We start from the raw sequence: 23,273 nt of genomic DNA, 5'->3' as shown, positions 1-23,273 counted from the left end.
AAATTAGCAGCTGAAACCAAAATGCACGATGATCTTTGCGCCATTTTCTCAGAGAAACACAAAATACTTTTAGCTGCTGGATGTTCAGTGGTCTCGCTCCCCTTCATCCTCCGTCCTTTATTTTGCTTTTTGTCTAGGAGCCTTCCCTGACGTGCTAGATGTCACAGACTGTAATTCAGGATAAGAATTACATGTACCATGTGAATCAGTAGATTACATTTCATCAACTCTTAAGAAAGTGGGTGTTAAAAGGGTTAATGCACGGATGTATCATTATAAGCCGACTGATCTGATTAATCAACTTGCTGATCTCTGTTTCCACAGTGAACGGCGGCTGGTCGACGTGGACGGAGTGGTCCGTCTGTAACAGCCGCTGTGGACGTGGCTTCCAGAAAAGAACCAGGAGCTGCACTAATCCTGCCCCTCTGAATAGAGGACTGCCCTGTGACGGACAGGCCATTCAAAAACTGGCCTGTACCTCACTGTGCACAGGTAATTCTATTCTATTCTATTCTATTCTGTTCTGTTCTGTTCTGTTTACCATGTGCTGCTCAGCTTCTGCCACATTCATCTTATGTCCTTTTTATTTATCTGCTTCTCCATTGTACACTTTACAAGGCTTGGGACATAACTGCAACCATTATCATTGATCCGCCCTTTGTTTCCTCTCTCTCATACCTTGTTTTTTTTGTGTGTTTCTCATTCCCCTGGCGCCTTTCCCTCTAGTGGATGGCGTGTGGACAGACTGGAGTAAGTGGTCTGCTTGTGGGACAGAGTGCACGCAGTGGAGGAGGAGAGAGTGCAACAACCCGGCCCCAAAGAACGGCGGAAAGGACTGCGAGGGACACGTGCTCCAGTCCCAGAACTGTACCGACGGACTATGTATGCAGAGTAAGTAGACTGAAAAGAGTCACTGCATGGACACTACATGCAACATTTTACACCTACGGTTCAATTTTGAGCACTGTATGCTTGGATACATCATAGTGTGCGAGGGAGAGGGAGATGTCATATCAGATTTGAATAAAAACATAGCTTTGCCATCTTTTTTAACCTTTTGTCTGCATGTGTATAGTTTTCCTTTCACTCGTCCCTTCCCCTGTCCCTCAACAGTCCTTTACATTTAGTCCCCTATTCTTATTGTCAACTTTTCTTCTTTTTAATGCCTCTGGTTTTATGGCTTCTCCATAACCCCTCCTGACCCTCTTTCCCTTTTGTTCCTTTTAAAAGCGATTTGATCTTACTCAGCCTTCCAGTTTCTTTTTGCGTGCGCAGTATGGAGGATTTATGGGACGGGTTCCAAATGTCATTACTCTCGCCACTTTCCCGTCCATCACTGAAGACCAAAAACAGTAATTATAGAGGATGATGTTGAACAATCAACCAGACTCCACCCACAGATTACTGATTTCTGACGTCACTCAATCTCAACTCTGCATGGAAAATGTAGGCTGAGTCACGATGGTGCAGCAGCGGAGTCTTTCTAGGTGGAGGCAATTATATTTGTTGGAATAGCGCTTGTTACTCCAGATGAGTGTGTGACGTTGAAAGAGGGAGAGAGGGACAATGTTCTCATTAGTCCTCCACACAACATGGCAGCCACACAGAGATCCTGCTGTTTGTCTTGAAAGATGTACTAGAAGAAACCGGCGATACAATACAGATACAGTGGACAGACGATGACATGGACATGGACAGTCTTAGGGTCAGTCTGAAAATGGACAGTTCACAACAGTTATGGTAAAAAAAAAAAAATCAGCTTCCAGTGTTCCCTTTCTCTCTGTGCGTATTGTCTGGAAAACGTCTCTCTCTTCTCAGTCTGTCCCTCATTCCCCTCTGTTGTCCTCTCCCATATGTTTCAGCCTGTCATCACAAATTAGGTTTAAACTTCTGTGTGTCATTTTAGGAACGTCTGTTGGAAGGAATTGAATATGTGCCATCATTATGTTTTCATTAGTGTATAATCACTGGAAAATTGAAGAAGAATTGCAGGGTTTTCCTTTTCTTAGAATGAGCCCTTTGTGTCCGCACAGACAGCCTGTCCTCTTCCACAGAGTGTGCCACATTGTCACGCCAAGTTTCTACAGTAACCCAGGACATGCAAACCAAACACTGGCTCTAGCGATGTTATTACGTTGATGTGTTGGCCACTGTAGGTTCTCTGGGACACTCCATCTGCACCCCCACCTGTAGGGGCCGCCAAATTATTCAAACTGGACCTTTAAATAATGGGAATAATGGTACCCGTGACTTCTATCCCGCTCCAGAAAATGACCCCAGTTTAGCAAGCTGGGCCATGCCCAACCCATGTCCGAGTCTGACTGAAAGAGGTTTTACTCATGTTACTTACAGTCTGAAAGGAGTGCGGATGCATGGTTGTCCATAACCTCTCATTGGCTAGGGCACTTTTATAGTCTCATTGGGTAGCCACATAAGTCGTTTAGCTGTGCCATATGGAAATGTTAATTTGTGTGCTAGATGATGGCTACAATACATGGACTTGTATTGAAATCCATGTTATTTTGAAAATACATTGTTGTCTGCTCAGTCTCGTGATTTTAATTAATGGTGAAATTTTGTACTTTATACCTTTTAATGGAATTTTCTGGCTCTGTTAAAATAAATAAATAAAACAAAATGCAGGCGAAAAGCCTCAAGCCAAGTGAGCTGTTACCTGAGTGAGAGGCTTCTCTGTGCAGCCACGAGGGATAGCAGTGATGATTTAATGGACAGTGTCTGTCATGAGTAATGGAATAATATGATGCACTTCTTTAAAACGCTTTGCCGTAGGCCCACTATTGATAGGACTTACTGTACATACAGCCATCTCCACTTCTAACACTATGTATCATATACCGCATCTCTGGTACCATCTAAAAGGATTCCCTGCGGCTTGTGAGTTACGGCAACAGAATCTGGAATAAAACCCAGAGAGGCATAGATTCAGACTTATTTCCCGGGATTGATTTTTCTGTCTTTAAAATGACTGCACGCACATGGTTTTTATGACAGCACTAATGTGTCAACTGTTTCCTGTAGTTTTAACGCATGAGCCGTGCATGCCTCTGTATACTTCATGTACTGGTGTGTGTAGAGCTGTCAGGGAATATTTACAGTGTATTTGAAAAGCATGAAGCGAGCCATGTACTATTCATCTACTTGGTTTATCTGTTTGGAGTGTGGACTGTTCATTGGTATGGTGGTGCTTAGCTGCTGTTTTTTAAGGTTTCAGGGTTTTTGAATGAAACTTCAGAAACCAACACTGTCGGTGTAGTGAGGCAGTTAATGTTTTAGATGGCGCTCTGTAATTGACTTTGCGTTCAAAAGCACTTCGCTCTACTCTACCTCTTCTCTGCTTTCTCTCCGCACCAACACCACCTCCACTCCTCTCATCCACCATCCACTGTCTCTTGCCGCCTTCTTCTCTAAAGACGTCCTGTTAAACCATGAGCGGCAGAAATCAGTTTGACCTCTCCTCTGCGGTGCATGGATTGACTTTCTCTCTTTGTGTTGTAAAGTGTTTATCTGAGGGTTATATCAGTGTGTGTGTTGCAGTCTTCCGGGGGTTTCTCAAAGAGTTATTTCTGATGTTGTACACAGTATATTTTGTACTGTTGACATTTTTCTGACACATTGATCAGGATTCTTGGAACAGATTCAATCAAAGCTCGACAGCGGCATCCTTGAGAGCGTGACATTTCCCTCACCGGCTGCTATGTATGTGTACGCACGTGCGCGAATGCGCCGGCTCCACAGACGTACCCCCAGAGCACGTCTAATCTGCCGCACCGTCTCCGAAACCACAGTAATCACCGGAGATGCAGCTGGTTATATAGGCTAACGTTAGTGTTGGGATAGAGCGCTGAATTGCGGTTGTGTGTGTGCTCGGATTGTACAGAACGAGCAGCAGTAGCAGCAGGTACGGCGCGGCATCAAACAACCCATCTCCCCACTGAAAGCACTACTCTTCCCCCTTTGTTCCTTCTCATCGTGGCCACTTTGTCATTTTATTTCCTGCACAGCATGTTAGCCGAGCTCCTTTGCTTCAACACTTTGTCCTCATCATCGACGCTATCTGTTCTTTTCCATCGCGCTTATGTTGGCTCTTATTCGAATATTTGTGCTTCATTTTGCTGCCGCCACCGCATTCCCATTACTATTGTTTGTTTGAACAATTGCATTGTAATTAAAGATTGTTTCATTTTCGTCATGGAAAGTTGCCCCCTGCTATCACCACTGACTCATTCGTCGCTGTTACATTTGCTAGATGCAGTTATATAAAACGCAGTCAGTTACGAAGTCTAAAAAGTGCCAAAGCATGCCATTAACCTCGCCAAAGAAATTACCTTAAAATTCATAAGCATAGAAGCTCAGCTGCCTGCATAGTTAAACAGAAAAGCCACGTTATTCTTGTCATCTGTACAAATATTACTGTACGGCTACATGGGTACATCACCCCACTTAACCTTGCCAGGTTTTTTTTTTTGTACGTAAGTGCTGAATTAGTGAGTCTTCAACGCTCAGCTGGTCTGGCATGAAGCTTTTAAGCGCACCATGTTGCTGTGTTGCCTTTATCAATTATACACCAGCACTTCAATTATACATCAGTACATCGGCAGTTTATCTGTGTCATAGACCTTCTGTCTGCCACGACTAAGTGGACCACTCAGCATGACACAGCAGCAACTGCCTTACTGAAATGATTTTCTCAGATTTTTTTTTTTTTTTGTGTGTGTGTCATAACTACTAATTGGAGCACAACTATACTTAACTCAGAATAGCAGAAAGGCAGGAGAGACACAAATACTTGCATGTCGAGGTCTGTGTCCTGTCATGTTTACCCCATTTTATTTGACCTATTTGTTTAATTTGTGTTTTCCTTTCCCTTCCTCCACCCATCCCACCATCCCTTTCTTTTCCTGTCCCCCAAGGTTCATTGTTTCAGAAGTCCACTGAGCCCAAAGAAAAGCCTGATTTGGGAATTCCATGTAAGTTGACGGTTTGTGTTTCATCATTCATTCTCCTTTTGTCTTAGTCTGTGTGGGATGTCATGCCCGTCCAGCTGTTAACAATTTTCTAGAGTTTCAGTTAAACGTAGCACATTGGCGATTAAAGCCAGTTCATTAGCTGTAAACGGCTTTAGAGGAGAGAGATTTAGGGTAGATCGAGGGGATTACTAATCAAACGTAGGGTATTTAGACAGATGCACTGAAAGTCAACATCATCAAGAGTTATGCTGGCATTCACTTGTGGTGGACAAAAAAAAAACACAATTTATGGCTTTGTACCAACTTGCATCACCATCATGTAGTTGATGATTTCATGTACTGATTGAAATTTATGTTTATAGGGACGAGTGTATTGCATGAGACTATTCTGTTTTTCATAAGTACTTGATGAGGTCAAGAGAACAAGATCATAAGACAAGAATGAAACCCTCCTTCATTGCTGTAACATAGCATAGCAATAAAACAGAAATCATAAGTCAAAGGTCAGTAATCAATCAGTTTACTACATTGCATGTCCCTTCTGTTATGTAAATTTCCTTATATTTAATTTGTTTCACATAACATACATATCAAATGCCGACAGGTGTCTCCCTTGATTTGAAATGTATTGCAGAATCCCAGAGTCATCCCTTGGAAATGGCCGCACCACAATGTTGATAGATTCCTTTAATTAACTTGATTTTTTCTTTCTTCCTGCCTGATAACAGTCAATCGATTCAGCACCAGTTCACTTGATTCACAATTTGTGAGTTAGTTGCAGCTGTGGACATTTTGGAGAGTCGCCAGCCAGCTCTGAATCATTGCCAGAGAAGGCAATTTGCCTCCGTTCTGAACAGTTACTTTGTGTTTACAAGCTTATTTGGTCCCCTAGAACTCACTGCTGGCCAAGTACGAATTTTGAGTCTGCCCCCTAGTTTTTACCTACTTTCTTCCGAGGATAATTTACAGAGAAATCACCTGGTAATACAGGATGAGTAATAAAAATGGGCGACAGTATAGGATTCAAAGGATATATTAAGTCTCTTCTGCCTTCCCTTTCTTTCTGTGTCGTCCGGTGTTACTGACATAAAGAGAGAAATTTACTATAAGCTGTGTAGAAGACAGAAATTGAAAAGTGCATGAAGGACCTCTGCCATCTATTACTGTGCTTTTACTTCTCTCGTTGCTAGAGCTCTCAATTTATCTTTGAAGCAATCTATGAGCATCTGTTATGTGTTCTAATGACTCTCATTTGGGGTCTACTGAAGCAGTTTCATTGTACAGTGTGCTTTGCAAGATAACTAGTCCCGGATAGATAAAGATAGAGAGGGAGCTGCGGATGAGACAGGAACAGCCATAGCGCATTTAGCAGATTGTCACTCCATTTCTAGCGTTCCAAAATGCAGTCGGCAACACGAGCATTGGGAGGTTCCATGAGTGGCTTTGGATCCTACTAATCACCAAGCTGATCCTGTTTTCCTAGAGTATGATAACAGTAATAACACATATTTCATTTTTTTTTGTGTGTGTGTGTGTGTGACTGAATAAACCAGTTCCTATTTACATATTTATTATGAAACCCATTTTGGGAAATATCAGATTAGATATTGCTATTTGATGTGTTTAAATCTTTGATTCATACATTTGCCATGTAATAGATTTTCAGTTTGTACTGAAGCAGGTCCAACCCTTTGAGCCCTGACGTGGGACTCTCAAGCTGGTCTTTGGTGTCTGGTGCTGTGATGTTGACAGTGGAATCTTTCGGTCCTGTGGTTTGCAAGGCAGGGCCTCCGGGCCTCCATTTTCTGGCACATCACATTGGGAGGCATCGTCAATACCTTGATCTTTTGTCATGTTCCTTAAGGCGCCCTGCAGTTGTTTTTTTTTTTTGAGGTTTAGCAGGGTGCAATGTTCTGCAGGGGGTGGCCCCTGCCATGGGTCACTGCTGTCGGCATTGTGGGGTGTACGTGATGGACAACAATGTCCAGAGAGAAGGTTTCCCAGCCAAATATCACATTGAGTCCCCATGATCAGTGACATTTACCTAACATGTCAGTGGCTTAAATGGTGTGGCTGACTGGTGTATACTGTCATGCAACGGTGAGGATTTAAGGATTCGGTATAAATTGCTTCCAACATGCATTTATTACAGCAATTTCTGCAATTGAGTATAAACAAAAAAATATATGGCTCAGATAAGTGGCACAATTTATTGCAGACTATAAGATCTGATAATTGCCATCTTTTCAATTCAAGATTCCAATTGGAAATCAATTAATTGTTCAGCCCTGAATGAGACTGAATGCTCTATTACAAGTAACATAGACTCCAGCTCCATTGATCTGGCATAACGCTGTGAAGTGTGAAGTGAATAGCATTTACCATCTCGTGACAAATCTTGTTCTGTTGGGTAACATTTGGACCTGGCATTCCTGTGGATGTCACTCACCCACCTACACCAGGCCAGGCACTCCCACCCCATAGCAGTGACACATCCCCAGCAGGATGCAGCCTGAACACGAGGTGTTGACCTGGCCTCTAAATTCACTAGATCCCAAAGTGATCAAGTATCTGTGGGATGCACTGGAACAAGCCTGACCCACAGAGACCCCTCCCCTCAACCCAAAGCCCTAACAACATTCTTTTGCCATTTACCTGAGTTAGTTACAATCCTCTCACTGTTTGAAACTCACATTGACAAGAACAAGGCCTGTGCACCATTGTAGTCAAACTGTCAAATGCTCCAAAAGTGGAGATGGTGTTGTCACATGTTAGTTAACGTGCAAAGGCTTCCTCGGCCCCTCAGGCCCAAACAGGAAATTACCAAAAAAGTATTACAGTTATCATTGCTTCGTTATGCATTTGAGTCGCACTATGTTCCATTTTGTTGATACAGCCGTTTGTGTCAGTTAAAGACGAGCTCAGCTTGAGGGGATGAGGAGGGTGGGAGCCTGAGCTCTAGATTTGTGTGCACAGTCACTGATAAAAGTTTGGGATTCATATTTGTAGCCAGCAGACACTGAGGCCATAATGTTCCTTTCAGCTGGATAAAGAAAGTTGCACTTAATGACTTACATTCAGTCCGTTCAATAAATAGCTGCTATTATATTGTATTACAGGGCTCGTATACAGCGCTCAAGAGCCAATATATTTGTATAGAGAGTTGGGTGCAGTCATAGAATTATACCTTCTGGCTTTAGTGATTCCATTGCATTATTTTAATCATCTTTTTTTTTCCAGTCCTGGTACAGAAGATAAACATAGTCACTGACTGTTAGTGTTCTCTCTTCCTTTCACCATTGACAGTTACTTAGAGCGGACGAGTGTGCCAGGAGTGCAGTGCGGGTGGTGTTTGCATGTTCCCGTGCCAAGCAAGATCAAAAAGGCAGCTGAATGAGTTTCAAGTAGTGATTGTCCACAGCTCTGCTTTGGATGCAGATCACAGAGAAGATAGAGACGAGCTAATCTGAGTTATCCTTGCCCCTCCCCGCCTCCCTCTCTGGCAGATTGGACAGGCTCAGAGAATGACAAAAAGCCCAGCCAATCAATACACAGTGATCCATGCTGACAGAGGGGCGAGCCGGGACTTCTGTTCCGCTAGCTAATTCGCAAGCCTCCAGGTTTTTGCACATGTAAACACACACATAGGCAGTCGCGTATGCTGACACACACACACACACACTGAATGTTGCTGATTCCTCTGTGCCATGTGGTATTATACTCTTTATATATGACACACAGTGAGGTCAGCCAGTCCACACACCCACGCACGCACACAGTGACACTGGCAAAAAAATAAATGAATAAAAAATTTTACCCCGCCAAAAACACACAAACATATGTTCAGTCTTGCTCTAATAAGGTAATACTGTTGTGCAAACCTGTTCATTATTGCCATGTTAAGTAAATGTTCAAACTATTACATTACATATGTTGTACTGTTTTCGGGTAGAGTTCGACATCTAAATTATTAATTCTAAATGTGCAGTTCTCTCAAACTATGCAATTAATAGCAACCATGCAAGTACACACTAACCCTAACCCTTACCCTACTAGAACTAAAAGTGTATACTTCAGTGTTTTCATGATACAATATGAAGATGTTTATACACATCTTGAACCAGTTTGAGTTTTACACCATTGGAGTGAGGACATTTTGGCTGGTACTCACTTCTTTACAAGATTGTTAGAGGGTTAAAACTCTAAACCCTAAAGCTTTAGGGTGCAATTAGGTTACGGTTAGGTTTAGGGCGATGGTTAGGGTTAGACACGTAGTTGCGATGGTTATGGTAAGTAGCTAGGGAATGCATTATGGCAGTGAATGTGCTCACAAAGGTAGCCATACAAGTGCGTGTGTGTGTGTTGTGACCTTTAGTACAGGACATTTTTCCTCCTATAGAGAGCTGTCAGGTAGCCCTCGCTGGAACACCGCAGACGGGATGTTCGAACGTTTCTTTCTCTCTTCTCGAGTGATTTATTCTTTATTCAGTTCCTTCTTGGTGCGTCCACTGAAAGGCACATATTTTTAATCTAAATCCAATTTAGTCGGCCTTCCTGGTGAGTGCTTCCTACATGAAGCCGCGTGTCAGGGTCCAAGGGAAGAAAAATTCAGGAGATATTCGAGTTGCTTGAAAAAAGTTAACGTGGACGTACGTGCGCATGACCATCCGTGCATTCATTGTGTCGCTGCTCGCATGAGTGCTCATAAAAATGAACACAGGCGTATACCTATCTGTACCTACCTTAACTGTGCTCCCTCCTCATTAGATCACTGCTGATTTTGTCAGTCTGGCTTCAAAGATCCACATACATTAGTCATTCATCTGGGTTTGGTCAAAAGTGCACACCCACGTTCAGTCCCTTTTACAGTCTCCATCTTGCCAGAAAGCGAGCCTATTATGCAAGACTGTCAGGCAGTAAAAGAACATCAGAATGAAAGAATAGGCAGTTTTCAAACTAAGCGGCTCTTTGCTTTTTATTCAGAAGGACAATGGAATTGGACAACTAAAGAAGCAGAAACATACGGAGCGCAGGAAAGCGGCTTCGGCATTCAAGAGAAGCTCCCGTAGACTAGTGCGATTTGGAGTTTCTCAGTTCTAAAAGTGTCATTGTCACCGTTATTGAGTTCAGATCATAAAATCGAGCGTTTTAAAAAAGTGTTCTGTTAGACTCGTAAAGGTAATAGCAGATTTCAACACGACTGCATACAGATTCAGATCTACATTATTAGTGCAGCAGGATAGCAGTATGAAGTAATAATTACAAATAATACGTGACCTTGTAGATTAGTGTTGCTGCACTATTTCTAATTAGAAGTGCTAGTGTACTTGTGATGTAGGTGGAAGCAAAGAAAGGAAATTTGGGTCAGACAAAGAGCCAAAAGAAAAAGGGAAAAGAGAATATTAAAAAAAAAAAAAAAAATTGTTGGTATCCAACAATTGTATGTAGGTTACTCAAGAAAGTCGAGGCTCTAATGGGACATGTTGTTTCATTCATCTACAAATCAAACAGACGGAGACAGAGGAAGTTGGAGAGAGACAGGGAGAGAGGTGTGACTTATGGAAGGAGAGAAACATCTAAGAGAGATGGGACATAAACTGATAGATAGTGAAGAAAGGCTTTTTAAGCCCACTGGTATAAAGCAAGTTGGAGTCAGTACACAGACACACACGCATTTTGAGAATGCCAAGTTAACTTAGCCAAAGTGCCCCAAAGCACTCTTAAAGGAAAATAGGAAAAAAGTTTAAAATGATACTTTTATAGCTTCCTGACATCCAATATGCTCTGAAGTCAGAGACCTTCAAGTTAAAGTAGGAACAGGATAACAAAACATCCCTAAATAGATGAGAGTGGTGATGATCATAATTAAGATCAGGGAGCTGGTACTTAAGAGGATTATCTAATTCTGCTCCCCTTTGGCAAATACAAGGACCTTGATCACAGGGCAAATATGCGCGGGAGTGTAGTTGGCACATCAGGGAATTTTTGACAAACAGCATCTGAAGGAAGTAGGCAACTTCATAAAGTTAAATCTGATGAACAGATATTTGGCAGCAATCTGAACTGCTACCACAAACACCGACATTGTCATAAACATTTTTGTTAGCACAGATCTGGGGTTGTCAGCGAGAATTCTGTATTTTTTGGGACAAGTTAATCTACTAATGTTTGGGTAAGCAAGACAACTCTAAAGGGACGTAAGGACACTGAAGTTGTAGACAACTTAGACAGACCTTAATGATCCATGAGGGAAATGACTTGGTCACAGTAGCTTAGCACATACAAGAAACTTTCTTAAAAACCCACAAGTAAAAAGCAAGATAAAATAAGATTAGATTAAAATAAAATCAACCGTGTAATCAAGCAATTTACAGAATTAGTATTATGAACAAATGTACAAAAGCAGTTGGCAAAACAGTGTCCAAGGTGATCTGGTTGTTTGGTCAGTTGCATAGCAACAGTGGTATGGATCATGTCTCATGGTGTTTCCTTGTCCTCTGAGGGAGAGATGTAAATTCCAACACCTCCTGAAACTGGGCACAATCACACTGTGGTCCCCAGGTCTCCTCAAAACACAAAGCACTTCTCACGACACGCTCCCTCTGGATCCCATCAAGCAAACACCGTCCCATCCATTTTGCTGCCAAAGACCTCCTGTTCCCCATGAGTACAGACAGCACCGCCAACCTGAACCTCCTTCTCCGCCGAACTCCACGACCAACACCACAGCCAAACATGAAAAGTCAAGAAAAACTAAGTAAAAGCAGCACGAAAACAGAAAAATGACCAAAAACTATGTTGATTGGTTGAAGGCACAGAAAAACAAAGACAAACAACCAATAACACAACGAGAACAACATAAAAAAGGTGAAAATCACAGAACTACTGGTGACGCGCTGTTTTCAGGCGCATTTTTCAAAAGATTTAAAAGTGGGAAGTGTCAGTTAACCAGAGCAGCAAATACCCTTCCACCACATTATGACACCTAACACCCAACAATACATTTTACTGTCATGTAACACGAAGAAACACAGGTGATCACATTTGAACTAGCAAAATACTGTTCATAAATAATATTTACTTGGATAGAAATGTCAAAATTAATAATTAAAATATTGCTGATGCACCTGAGGATGGATGACTGACGGCTGTATTGACTAAAAATTTAACCTGTGGTTGAGTTACTGTCTCAGTCTCATGCTTTAAATGCACCACGTGAAAACACATACTATGTTATGTCTATTTCTTACTTTCTGAACAGTTGTGATGAATATACATATATTAATATTTTTTGTGTATTTATTGTGTGCTGTACTGCACACTGTAGTTTAAGCCACTGGTTTAGAGCAATACATACTACATCTCCACGTGGTCTGACTGTGAAATTTTCAAACCTTCGCAATGTTTCTACTCATAGGACAAAGTGTCTCCAGAGATTTGGTTCATCTCAGGCCCAACTTGTCTTATAGAAGCTGAGGGGTAAGCACGACCCTCAGATGTTCAGCTCCCCAGAGACACTAAAAGTGGTTCATAGCTCCCCCAAGTGGTTAATGAGCAACGGACACCAACATCACTTGTTCCCTCTCTTCTGTGACAGTGTGCGTTTAAGGCACGTGTGAGCATGAACGTTTGCTCGCCTCTTCAAAGTAAAAAAAAAAAAAAAAAGCTTGTATAATCGAGTTCATGCTTTCTGAACTTGTTCTGATGCGACATCGGCAAATCCTTAAGCAAATCCTTGTAGCTAAAAGCTTGTTATCTGGCTCTCAACTTTAAGGGTGGATTAAAAAAAAATATTCCTATACTTCTCTGTCTTCTTAATAGCTGCAGACAAATCCCCCACCCACTAACTAGAGAGGACGAGATACATCACAGGCACTTTCCTATTGAATATGGTGCCATGTTTGTTGTGCTGCTTAGAAGTTGAAGTGAATTTTTTCTGCTTTTACCTTTGTTATTTTTTCTTTGCTATTGTCACCTCTCCTGAATTATTCCTCTCCTTATTTCTGATCTTCCCTGATTTATTAATCTCTTTGTATAAGCTTTTTTTTAATGTTTCCCTATTTTTCTGTTATTCCCACTCCACTCCCCGCCAATCTTATCCGCCATCCCGTATCCTAGCCTTTATTCCCAATTCACATCTGTTCGCTCCTCCTCTGCCTTTGTGTCCTCTTATCTAGATCCCTCTCCACAGATTGCCTTTCCCTCCTATTACTTCCTTGTTTTTATCCCCGCTGCTCTTAACTTGTCCCCTTTCATCCATTTCTCATTACTTCTCTTCTTTATCCGTGAGTGTGGCTCATACCTTTTACCATCCGAATAACCCGCCACTTAAAGTCTCACTCCTTTTCTCCCGCTTTAAAATATGCATCATGAATGACACCTCCTCCGTTGTTCTTGCTGAAACACCATTAAAGTCTCAGCCATATTTAAAAAAAGGTGTTAAGACCCTCGTAAAATAATTAACAGCCCATACATTTATTTATTTTTTCAAAGGGGACTCTTTCTCTGTCTAGACAAATTATCGTATTGCATAAACTGGAGGACTTGCTGAAAGTATAATTTGACCAAATGGAGATTGTGCTTTGAGTCTAAATGCTGATTTGAGGTGAAACCGGGTTGAAATAGAAACTTTTTTTTCTTTATTGTTCACTCTTGTGTTCTGTAGCAATACTGGTCTGACACTGTCAGTACATTTACATGCATGTGAAAAAACAAAACAAAACAAAAAAAACAAATTATTGCCTTAATCGGACTTCAACTGGACTGAAGTGCATGTGAACACATTACTCTGACTAAAATTCTATCAAGACGCCCAGATAGTGTGACTGGAAACACCATGCACACATCTTATCTGCACCATAGGTAGCTCGCACATTACGTAAGAGATTAAAAAAACTGTAACCTAATAGGTCAACCGGAAAAGGGGCCATTTTAACATGGTATTAACCCGCTGACAAGACACATATCGCCACCTAGTGTGGAGGAGGAGGACATGTTGCCGTCAGTTATTCGATTTTCTCCATTGCATGTAAACTGGGAAGAGGACCGCATTCAGAAAGTCCAATTTCAAGCATAGCTCGATTAATCTGTGCATGTAAACACACTGTGTCTCTCTTTCTCTTTGTGTCCCCTGCAGCTGCCCCAAGTACGGATGACGTGGCGCTGTACGTGGGCATCGTCATCGCGGTGATTATGTGCCTGTTCATCTCAGTCATCGTGGCACTCTTTGTCTACCGCAAGACGCACCGTGACTTTGACTCGGACATCATCGACACGTCTGCGCTGAATGGAGGCTTCCAGTCTGTTAATATCAAAACAGCCAGATCAGGTAATGCGTGTTATAACTTCAGAATTCTCCTTTTGTCAATTTTTAATGTAAAATGGTCTCTTCTAATCTCTAAAGAATACCTGAGTGAGGCCTCTACGTACAATACTAAAAAGCCGCCAACTATAATAAAGGAGGTGCGGCACCTTTCAACTTGTATTTAATGGCAGTGAGATGGGGGCTTTGCCATTAAACTTTTCATGTTTTCATGTTCAACACAACAGCCACAGCCAACACAATGGTGACTGTATGAAATCAGTCTTAAGTTCAGATCCTGGGTCACCCATTGACTACTGGCCAGTTTAAACCACAGACATGAACCCACCCGAGATCCACCAAGAATATTTGGAGGCTGGTCTGAGCCACTTTTGACCACACTCTCTCGCTGCCCAATTTAATGAGAACATAACACACAACAACAATCAAAAAGGGCCGCCTGAAAGTGTTGTCCGTTCATTTGTAATGCGAGCATTTTTAAAAAATGTTCTGTTCTTGTACCCGTTGTCTAACTAAATAATGAATAAATTAGGGCATTGAAAAATGCATCAGCATATGGTTAGCTAGTAATTTGTTTACATTGATGTGCCAGGTAGCCATGTGGAGTAGTCTAAATAATGGCCGGCGTCTTGATTAACTCATATCAGTGAATAATAACGTTTGTGTGTGCCTTCAGTGAGTCAGAGAGACTTTACACCTTGTTCCAAAATCTGAATGAGGAATGCAGAATACTAAATCATCACCGGAGCATCGCTAATGGGCTCAGAGATTCAAACCCTCTGTGCTGCTGCTGCAGAAAATGTAGTGTGGCTGTCGGGGAGTTTAGCACTCATTACCGTTCATCGTCATCGCCGGTGCATTGTTTGGTTCAGCAGTGGCGCAATAAAGAGCAGCCACAGTGAGCTGTTAGATGAAGAGCTTCATCAGACGACCTATGGTAACCACTGTGCACCGCTGTCTATGGACCCGCCTCGTGTGTCACACACTCAAATCACAGTAGCTCACAGACTGATTGATAAACCCCAATTATTGCCTCAAAATTCTTTGAGCTGCGGCGTCAACCAGCATTTGCCAAATCAGCCAGAACTGATCCTGACAGTAAATGTTAGCCTCTTCCCGACACCCTCTTAAAGAATGCATTACAGATTTCCTTTCCTCCTAAATATTTTTCACATAGCGTGTGCAGTCATGAGTGAAGTAAATATGTAGATGGGGGCACACATACATACTGTAAATTGATAGGTGGTGCAGAAAAACGAAAATAACCTCACGTCCATGGAAATAAATGTACCCGTCTGTCCACTTTAAGGCTTTGATGCTAGTATCATTCGTTTTTTCTTCCTCTGCCTCCTGCTGTCAATCTCTGATGGTTTGGATTAATCTGCCTCTACCAGAGACCACTCTCTTCCATCAAACAGTCTCTATCTGTCACTCTCGTTCTGTTTCTTGCTCTCTTTTCTCCCTCCCCTCCCATCTGCACATTCAGGTCAATCAAATTTCCTGTTTATCAGCATCCTTTCAGTCTCTGTGTCTCTGTCTTCCCTTGGCCATGTCTCCGTCTCTGGGCTTTGCGGCGACTCCAACTGCAGCAGACACTCCCACCATGTTTGCCTTCCTGTTAAAACCGAGCCATATTTCACTCCGTGCTGGGTGTGCTGTCATTTCTTCCTTACTATGCACATCCATGCGCACTTGATAGCTTACTGGAAAAGGCCAGAACAGTCAGGGAATTTGTATGAATCAGTTATCCATCCACGGACCGCATTAACCTATGGCTTTTCCTATAAGAAAAATGAATTGTCAAACAGATGGCCAAAAATAAAAAAAACACTTAAAATCTGTAAAAAGATTAATAAACTTAAAAAGATACATCCTACACATGAAAACAGACAGCCCCGTAAATGAGCATGCTTTAAATAAACAAAATACCATACTGGTTCCTGTCCTGGTCAGCGGCACGTCAAAGGGAGTCAACTACAACCAAGATTTAGCGTTAACCACTTTTAGCATTTCACGTGATATGTAAATAGTTTAGGATATGTGGTCAGTCGTGGGTGGAAAATTGAAATTCTAACGACAGCATTACAGTTAGAACAAGAAAGTGAGGTCACAGGGTGCATTGCAAATTGGCAAACAGTGTGTATTTGTGTGCTTGCCCGGTTGTGTGTGTGTGTGTGTGTGTGTGTGTGTGTGTTCATGTGCGTGTGTACAAAGGTGAACATCTGCATGTGTAGAGGCGGATGACATTTTATCAGCAAAGCATTAGGATGCTTGTCACTCTGCGTTGAGGGACCATTTCCAATTAATAAAGCATTATACCCCTGTATTTCTCTCGCTCTCTCTCTCTCTTTCTCTCTCTCTTTTGCTCTCCCTCCTTCTCTGTGGCTTTCCGTTAGTTGTTAATTAAATTTCAGCAGGGATGATTTGGCAGGAATACCTGCCGGCTTTAAGGGTAAACAGCCTGGTGATAGAAAAAGGGAAGAGAGTGATAGGTGACAGATGTGTGTGCGCCTGTGTGTGTTTCTGTGTGCGTGTTAGTGGTAGGGGTGGGGGTGATAATGAGGGCTCTTGGAGGAAACAACAGGAATTCTGGCTCAATGCCCAATAAATAAATAGATAAATACAAATCTGGATTCGGTAGGTGTGACTGCTTGTCTTGTGATCTCGCTCCCATTTAAATCTTAAATACTTGTCGGGTACTCGGATGTGAGAGAGTTTTGCGCTTTGTTGTGGCTTTGTTGTGCGACGTGCCTAAACTAAGCCACCTACAAGAGTGGGTGATGTTGTTGACGTGTTAAAACATCACTTGGGAGCAAAATCAGTTGAATCAGTTAGTAAAGCAAACCTCCATTACAGCTGAATTTGACTGAAGCTCCTTTCCGCTTTCTGAAAAAGAACTGAAAAAGCCTTTGCAGTTATTCGTTCATTTCCTGTAACCGCTTGTAGCTGGAGCCTATACCAGCTGTTGTTTGGGCAAGAGGCAGGGCACACCCCGGACTGGTCTCCAGTTTATGACAGGCCTAACAGAAAGCAAGACAGACAACTATTCACACTCACACCTATGGCCAATTTAGAACCACCAATTAGTCGGAGTACCCAGAGAGAACCCACACAGACACAGGGAGAACATGCTCACTCCACACAGAGAGGCCCCAGTCGGCCCAGAACATTGCTAACTACCACGCACCTGTGACGCCCGCCATTGCATTTAAATCCTAATCAAGGTTCTTACACATTTGAAATTTCAAAAATCCATACTTTTTCCAGACCCTCATTTCAAGACAGGAAAAAATATAATCAAATTTATGGCATTTGAGTAAATACTTGTGTACCATGTAAATAAATTATGGAATTAATTGTCTGTTTTCATTATTCTGAATATAAATTATAAATACACATACATACAAATAAGTCAGAGATAAATTCAGTGCACTTTTGATGAACATCTGAGAAAAAGTGTCCAAACGTTTTTTGGATGTGTAGCCTGCTGTGTCTGAAAATTGACCAGCAGTAACAGTCTTGGAAAGTAGTGTATATTCCATACACTAGTTTTCATTTTCCATATTTTTTCAGACCCATACTTTTCCATAATTTCCACACTTGCGTAGGTACCATCAGCAGCGGCAGCAATATTCCAACTTCTAGTCTGAGAATAAGTGGTTCCAAATATGAATATGAATGAATAACTGCAAAGGCTTTCTTTTTGGTTGCATGACCAATATTTATTTCAACGTTCCCACTGAAGCAGCCGCTCCACTTACATTTAAGAACATTAAAAACTCAAGTGTGGTAAAGGCGTGAGAAGCTGGTTGAATTTTATAGCTAAAATCAACATACTCTAAACACAGTACTGTAATATATAGTGATTGGGATTTGACCTGTTCCGGTTGCCCTGTGGTTTACATTAACCACTCAGTGATGACAACAGAAGGAAACCTCAGAGTGACTTACTGTCCATCCCCGTGAACATCATTTGGTATAATGCGTGTGCGCTGCTGGTGGACATGGCACAAATTTTCAAGACTGAGTGCTTTTGCTGTATTTACTGTTGATCCAATGTCTGACAGTGGATACGTTTTTTTTTTAATTTATTTACTTGAGTTTTATTATTTATTTATAAGTGTGCGCAAGCGGAGCACTCGAGTGTTTGCCTGTGATACATGAAAAGTGTTAAGATTGGTGAACATCAACTGTGATCGTACGAGACGGGTTATTCTGTGGCTTTGTTTGAAGCTGTAGCTCAAACTTTTACAGACGAGTTCACTCCATGCTGACCTAGCTAATTTGCTTCGACAACAATAACGCCTCACCTGGTAGGGTATGACTAGCAGCCCATAACGGCTAATGATAAAGGTGAGAAATGGGAATTATAGTAAACTGAAAGTGCCATGGCCATGCTTTCAGCTTTTAATAATGCTATTAAAAATGTAACGTTGTCATTCATGCACACATCTGACGTTTGTCCAGGAGAGATCCCAAATAAATGTCAGGGGTGTGGGTCATTGTGCCGATTCGGTGTTTGCAGCTCCCACAGTTAACATCGCCGTGTTTTCTGCTAAGTGTGCACAGCAGGTTTTGTCGCTCAGATTCATAACGTATTCCAAATTTCAAAATACGGTGTTATTATATGCAGCGCAATTAAAGGGTGACAACCTTTTTTTTTTTTAGAGGGGTGAATGTGTGGGTGAAGGTGGTAAAAGATTGAAGAGCATAAAGCTTGACATGGAGCTGGGCTGTTCCGTTATGCATTGGAGAAAGAGTAAGAGGAAACCTGCAATGCGTCTGTGCACACATTGAAGTTTTGTAAATTAAATGCCTTTCAGATGAAGTCTAGGAATTGCTCATAGAATCTGCACATCACTCTTTCATCCGTCCACTGGCCCCCAGCCCCCGCCCCACGCCAAACCTCGCCAACTGTGTGCAGGACCCATGACTACTCCTTCATCCAGGTCATGCCCCTGTGTACTGCAATGCATCACACCAGATACTGATACCTTATCAACAGCTCTGCCTGCCAGCCCTCATCTCACTCCCCTTATTCCCGCTCATCGAGTTTGCCACAGTTCCTGCACACCTGTCCTGTACCGCTGCGCATCGTTAGCCATGCATTCCGCCTCATAATGCCGAGGTTACACTCTCTCAGGCGCCGTTTCTTCTGACCCAGTTTGCTCCGACGTTGTACGTTCCTTAATTATTTTACTCCGTCTCTTTCCCTCTTCCTGTGCCTCACAGCTGATCTGCTCACGGCTCCTCCTGACCTGACAAACGCAGCCGCCATGTACCGCGGCCCGGTGTATGCTCTTCACGACGTGTCAGATAAAATCCCGATGACCAACTCCCCTCTCTTGGATCCTCTTCCCAACTTGAAGATCAAAGTCTATAACTCTTCTGGTCTGGTCACGCCACAGGACGACCTCGGAGGAGACTTCACATCTAAATTGTCTCCTAAGGTAACGTTACAGCTGCATCCCCGACGCCGATCCCAGTATCTCTCATCCCTTGTTTGTATTTGCTCTGCGAGAGCACAGTGAGACATAGTAAACCGCAGCAGCTACGTATTCCCAGACACAAAAAGACAAAACAAATTAGTATACAAGCAGCTCAGTGCCCCAGTTTCCTCCCTCTCCTCTGCCGACTACATGGCATGCATACCCGAGTCACTTGTCACAAATAAGGATGAAACTGCTCAGCTTCATCACAGCACCTGTCCTGAGGCGGTACGAGAGCTGAACTCACCGTCGTTCTCTTCTCTCAGATCAGTGCCAGCGTTTGATGATTTTATCTGTTAGTTTGGGCGTGCTCCTCTTTTAAACCTCCGCTGTGTCTAATGGCTGACCTTGCCTTGCCGATTTGAGGGTCTATTTATTTTTTTATTTTTCGCCTGGTGTCTGTCCTTAATGCTCTCAAGCAAATCCTTGCCAGGTTCGTGCGACGCGCGAGGAAACCAGCGGATGCCTTAGTTTACATCTCACAGCGGACATTTTGATCAAGAAATGCTAAGCAGGTCATGTTTTACCAGTTACCCTGAGGTAGTTATAGATCTACTGTAAATCCGCCCTGTTCCTCAGATGCAACCGGCTATGCTCTGTTGCACCGCTCCCAGGCAGATGCAGATCTTCCCTGTAGCTACGTAAAAAAAAATAAATAAAGCATCTGAGCTTCATAGTCAGTGCCACATACTTCCTTCTACTTACTTCTTCCACTTTGACTTTTATGCTTCGATTCCTAGGTAACTCAGTCACTGTTGGATAACAGCGACACCATGAACCTTCGCAACCAGAGCCTGGCTCGAACACGTGATCCGTCCTGCACTGCTCACGGATCCTTCAACAGCCAGGGGGGACATCTCATCGTACCCAACTCTGGTAAACCTTGCGCAAGCAATTACTGTAATGGCTCGTCATATAGATTTCATGTAGCTGCTTGCTTAGTGATACAAAATTATGTGAGCAGTAGGGTAATTATATTAGCAAATAATATAAATAGTACAAAGGCCATCAAAGTTCACACCGTCGGTCAAGGAGTATTATAGACTTGATCCGATGCTTCTTCCTCCAGTGGCTGCTATTATTGCATAGAGAAAATATCTTGTAAGCACAGTCAACATGCCGTAGCCTTGGGATGTCCTCCAGCTACCAAGATTTAAGAGAAAAAAAAATAACTCATGTTGGGATTTAAAAGCAGTGGTCGGGCAAAAATAATGAATAATGTAACCTGCTGATAGGAAGCAGTCTTCAAAAACCATAAAACACTGCAATGCGTTTTACTTGATGTATTTAAGAGACGGTTTTGCACGGGTTGTCTTAAAAAAATTGTATTCAATAGTTAATCAAGATGAAAAAAGGGATAATGGGTTGCACATTCAATAATTCAGCCGCGCACGCTGAAATGAATAAATCCTCTGATAAAACTCATTATTTCTGCCCGCGTCCATGCTTCTCCCCCTGTCCTCCCTCCTGCAGGTGTGAGTTTGTTGGTTCCAGCGGGTGCTGTTCCTCAGGGTAGGGTGTATGAGATGTATGTGACTGTGCACAGGAAGGACAGCTTGAGGTAAGTTTTGTCTGTATTTCTGCAATTTTTCTTCTCTGTGGTCTTTTCCTCTCTGTTGTTCCCCATTGTCCCCGTTTCCCTCTTCATCCCCGCATCTCCCTGCGTGTTCTTTTTGTTACTTTGTTTTCTTTGCCGGTGCATCTCTGGATGTCCCCCGGGGAGCGGCCTCCCACACCTGTTTGTATGGTGGGGAGGATTTCACAGTGTGACATAGCCTTAGGGGCTAGGGAAGGGATGAATCATTATTATTATTATTACAGTGTGTCCACACACATACCTTCTTTTGGTAATTCATTTCGCGGAGGACAGTTGCTATCGCACTTCATATTCCAACACAACTACAATGAGGTTGAGCTGATTAAAACTGAATATTTGATGCACGATTACCTACTCAGCTTTATAATCTGTACAATAATCCTCTTTCAATTAGTTTTCCAAATGTTAGAATCAGTAAAATGGATCAAATGTACACCGATTATTTTAAAAATGCGCAAAACTAATATTGACTGCCATGCGACTAACTCATTTGTTGTTACTTCTCGCTAAAGAACACAGAGTGAGCTCTTGAAAGCATATGCAAAGAAATAGCTGTTTCCACAGTAACTAATAGATTAGTGGATATTTGGGGGATTAGTGAAATCCTGTTACTTGTACTATAATCCTTTACTCCTAAACCCAGTCCATGAGTGAGTTAGAAGTCTCTGTGGGACATGAAAGACAAGGAAGAAGATTTCTATACCCTGTGTGTTGATACAGAGTTTAGCCCAGACACTTTTTTTATGGGGGTGGTTAATTATAATGTTTGATCCTATGAGCACTGCAAAGGGAAAAAAATCATTAGCATTCACTGAGGTGCAATTTCAAAAACACACAACAAATAAAACCATTGCAAGCAAATGACATGGCGGTATTGCATGGTGGACTCCAGAAGCCCTGCTCTCTCGGTTAGATATAAAAAACCTCAATGAAAACCAACACAAACAACATTAACAACACAATTATGCAAATTAGATAATGTGGTTGTTTAATAATTTGGGAGAACCGAGAGTTTAAAGCTCTTCAAGACTGCAAGTCTGATTGAATGAATGAATTCTAAAGGTCCCTCTCCCCAGCAAGTCCCTACGAGTGTCCAGGTTCCTCGTCGTGTCTCTAAGGCTGACCCCAGCCACCCTACAGAGGAAACTCATTCCAGCCACTTGTATCTGTAATGACATTCTTTCAGTCATTACCCAAAGTTTGTGACCATAGGTGAGGGTTGGGATGTAGATTGACTGGTAAATCGAAAGCCTGGCCTTCTGGCTCAGCTCTTACCACAACGGTTCAATACATCTGTCCCCATCCCACCGTCTCTTGCGAACGGTCCCCAGAGACAGTTCCTTCACTAGATCAGCTAGCTAGTCCCCAATATATATAGAAAAATCCACAGTTTTCTAGCAATGCAGCTGACGTGGGGGAGCCGACTGTCATCCCGACCGTCGTGTATCCTCTATCATGCACCCATTCCTGCTACTCTATCAATCAATAGGGATCAATTAGGCCCCCATGCAACGCGCCACAGTATTTCTAAAAAAAATCAAACGTCCTCTGTCTTCATCTCACTCGATAGCTGGCAAGTAAACCTCACACAGCCGCAGCGACTCATCTCAGCAACACTTGGGAGATCTCAGTCATTTGGTTTGGCTTATTAAGATCTCAGCATTAGATTTCAGTTTTGCTGCAAATGAACAAACCATCTATTTTCTTCTATCTGAACGATAAAATATGCATAACATCACAATCAATCGAGCTGTAATTCATTAAGCGGTGCCCCCTGCGTTAGGGGTTGGCGCTAAAGTGTGCTATACTTTGAGTCATACTGCTTTTATCTCTTTGTGTCTTCTACCCATGTGAACCCTTCATGAGTCAATAATGAG

General features: G+C 42.4%; 1 protein-coding gene across 2 annotated transcripts in view; it reads left to right on the top strand.

Moving 5' to 3' along the window:
* LOC125012653 (netrin receptor UNC5C-like) overlaps nt 1-23,273 on the top strand; it is a 185,698-nt gene that overhangs the window by 146,045 nt on the left and 16,380 nt on the right. The window contains exons 6-12 of one of the 2 annotated variants that reach the window (XM_047592727.1): nt 325-492; nt 727-891; nt 4,932-4,988; nt 14,125-14,316; nt 19,543-19,760; nt 20,540-20,675; nt 21,273-21,360. In XM_047592727.1, the coding sequence (XP_047448683.1) occupies nt 325-492; nt 727-891; nt 4,932-4,988; nt 14,125-14,316; nt 19,543-19,760; nt 20,540-20,675; nt 21,273-21,360 (1,024 nt within the window). The remainder of the gene's footprint in view (nt 1-324; nt 493-726; nt 892-4,931; nt 4,989-14,124; nt 14,317-19,542; nt 19,761-20,539; nt 20,676-21,272; nt 21,361-23,273) is intronic. The other variant, XM_047592728.1, reaches the window with a different exon arrangement.

This window comes from Mugil cephalus, chromosome 8, assembly GCF_022458985.1.
Source record: "Mugil cephalus isolate CIBA_MC_2020 chromosome 8, CIBA_Mcephalus_1.1, whole genome shotgun sequence".
NCBI lineage: Eukaryota > Metazoa > Chordata > Actinopteri > Mugiliformes > Mugilidae > Mugil > Mugil cephalus.
Note: the sequence above shows the minus strand (reverse complement) of the source record. Positions and strands in the feature narration are given on the sequence as shown.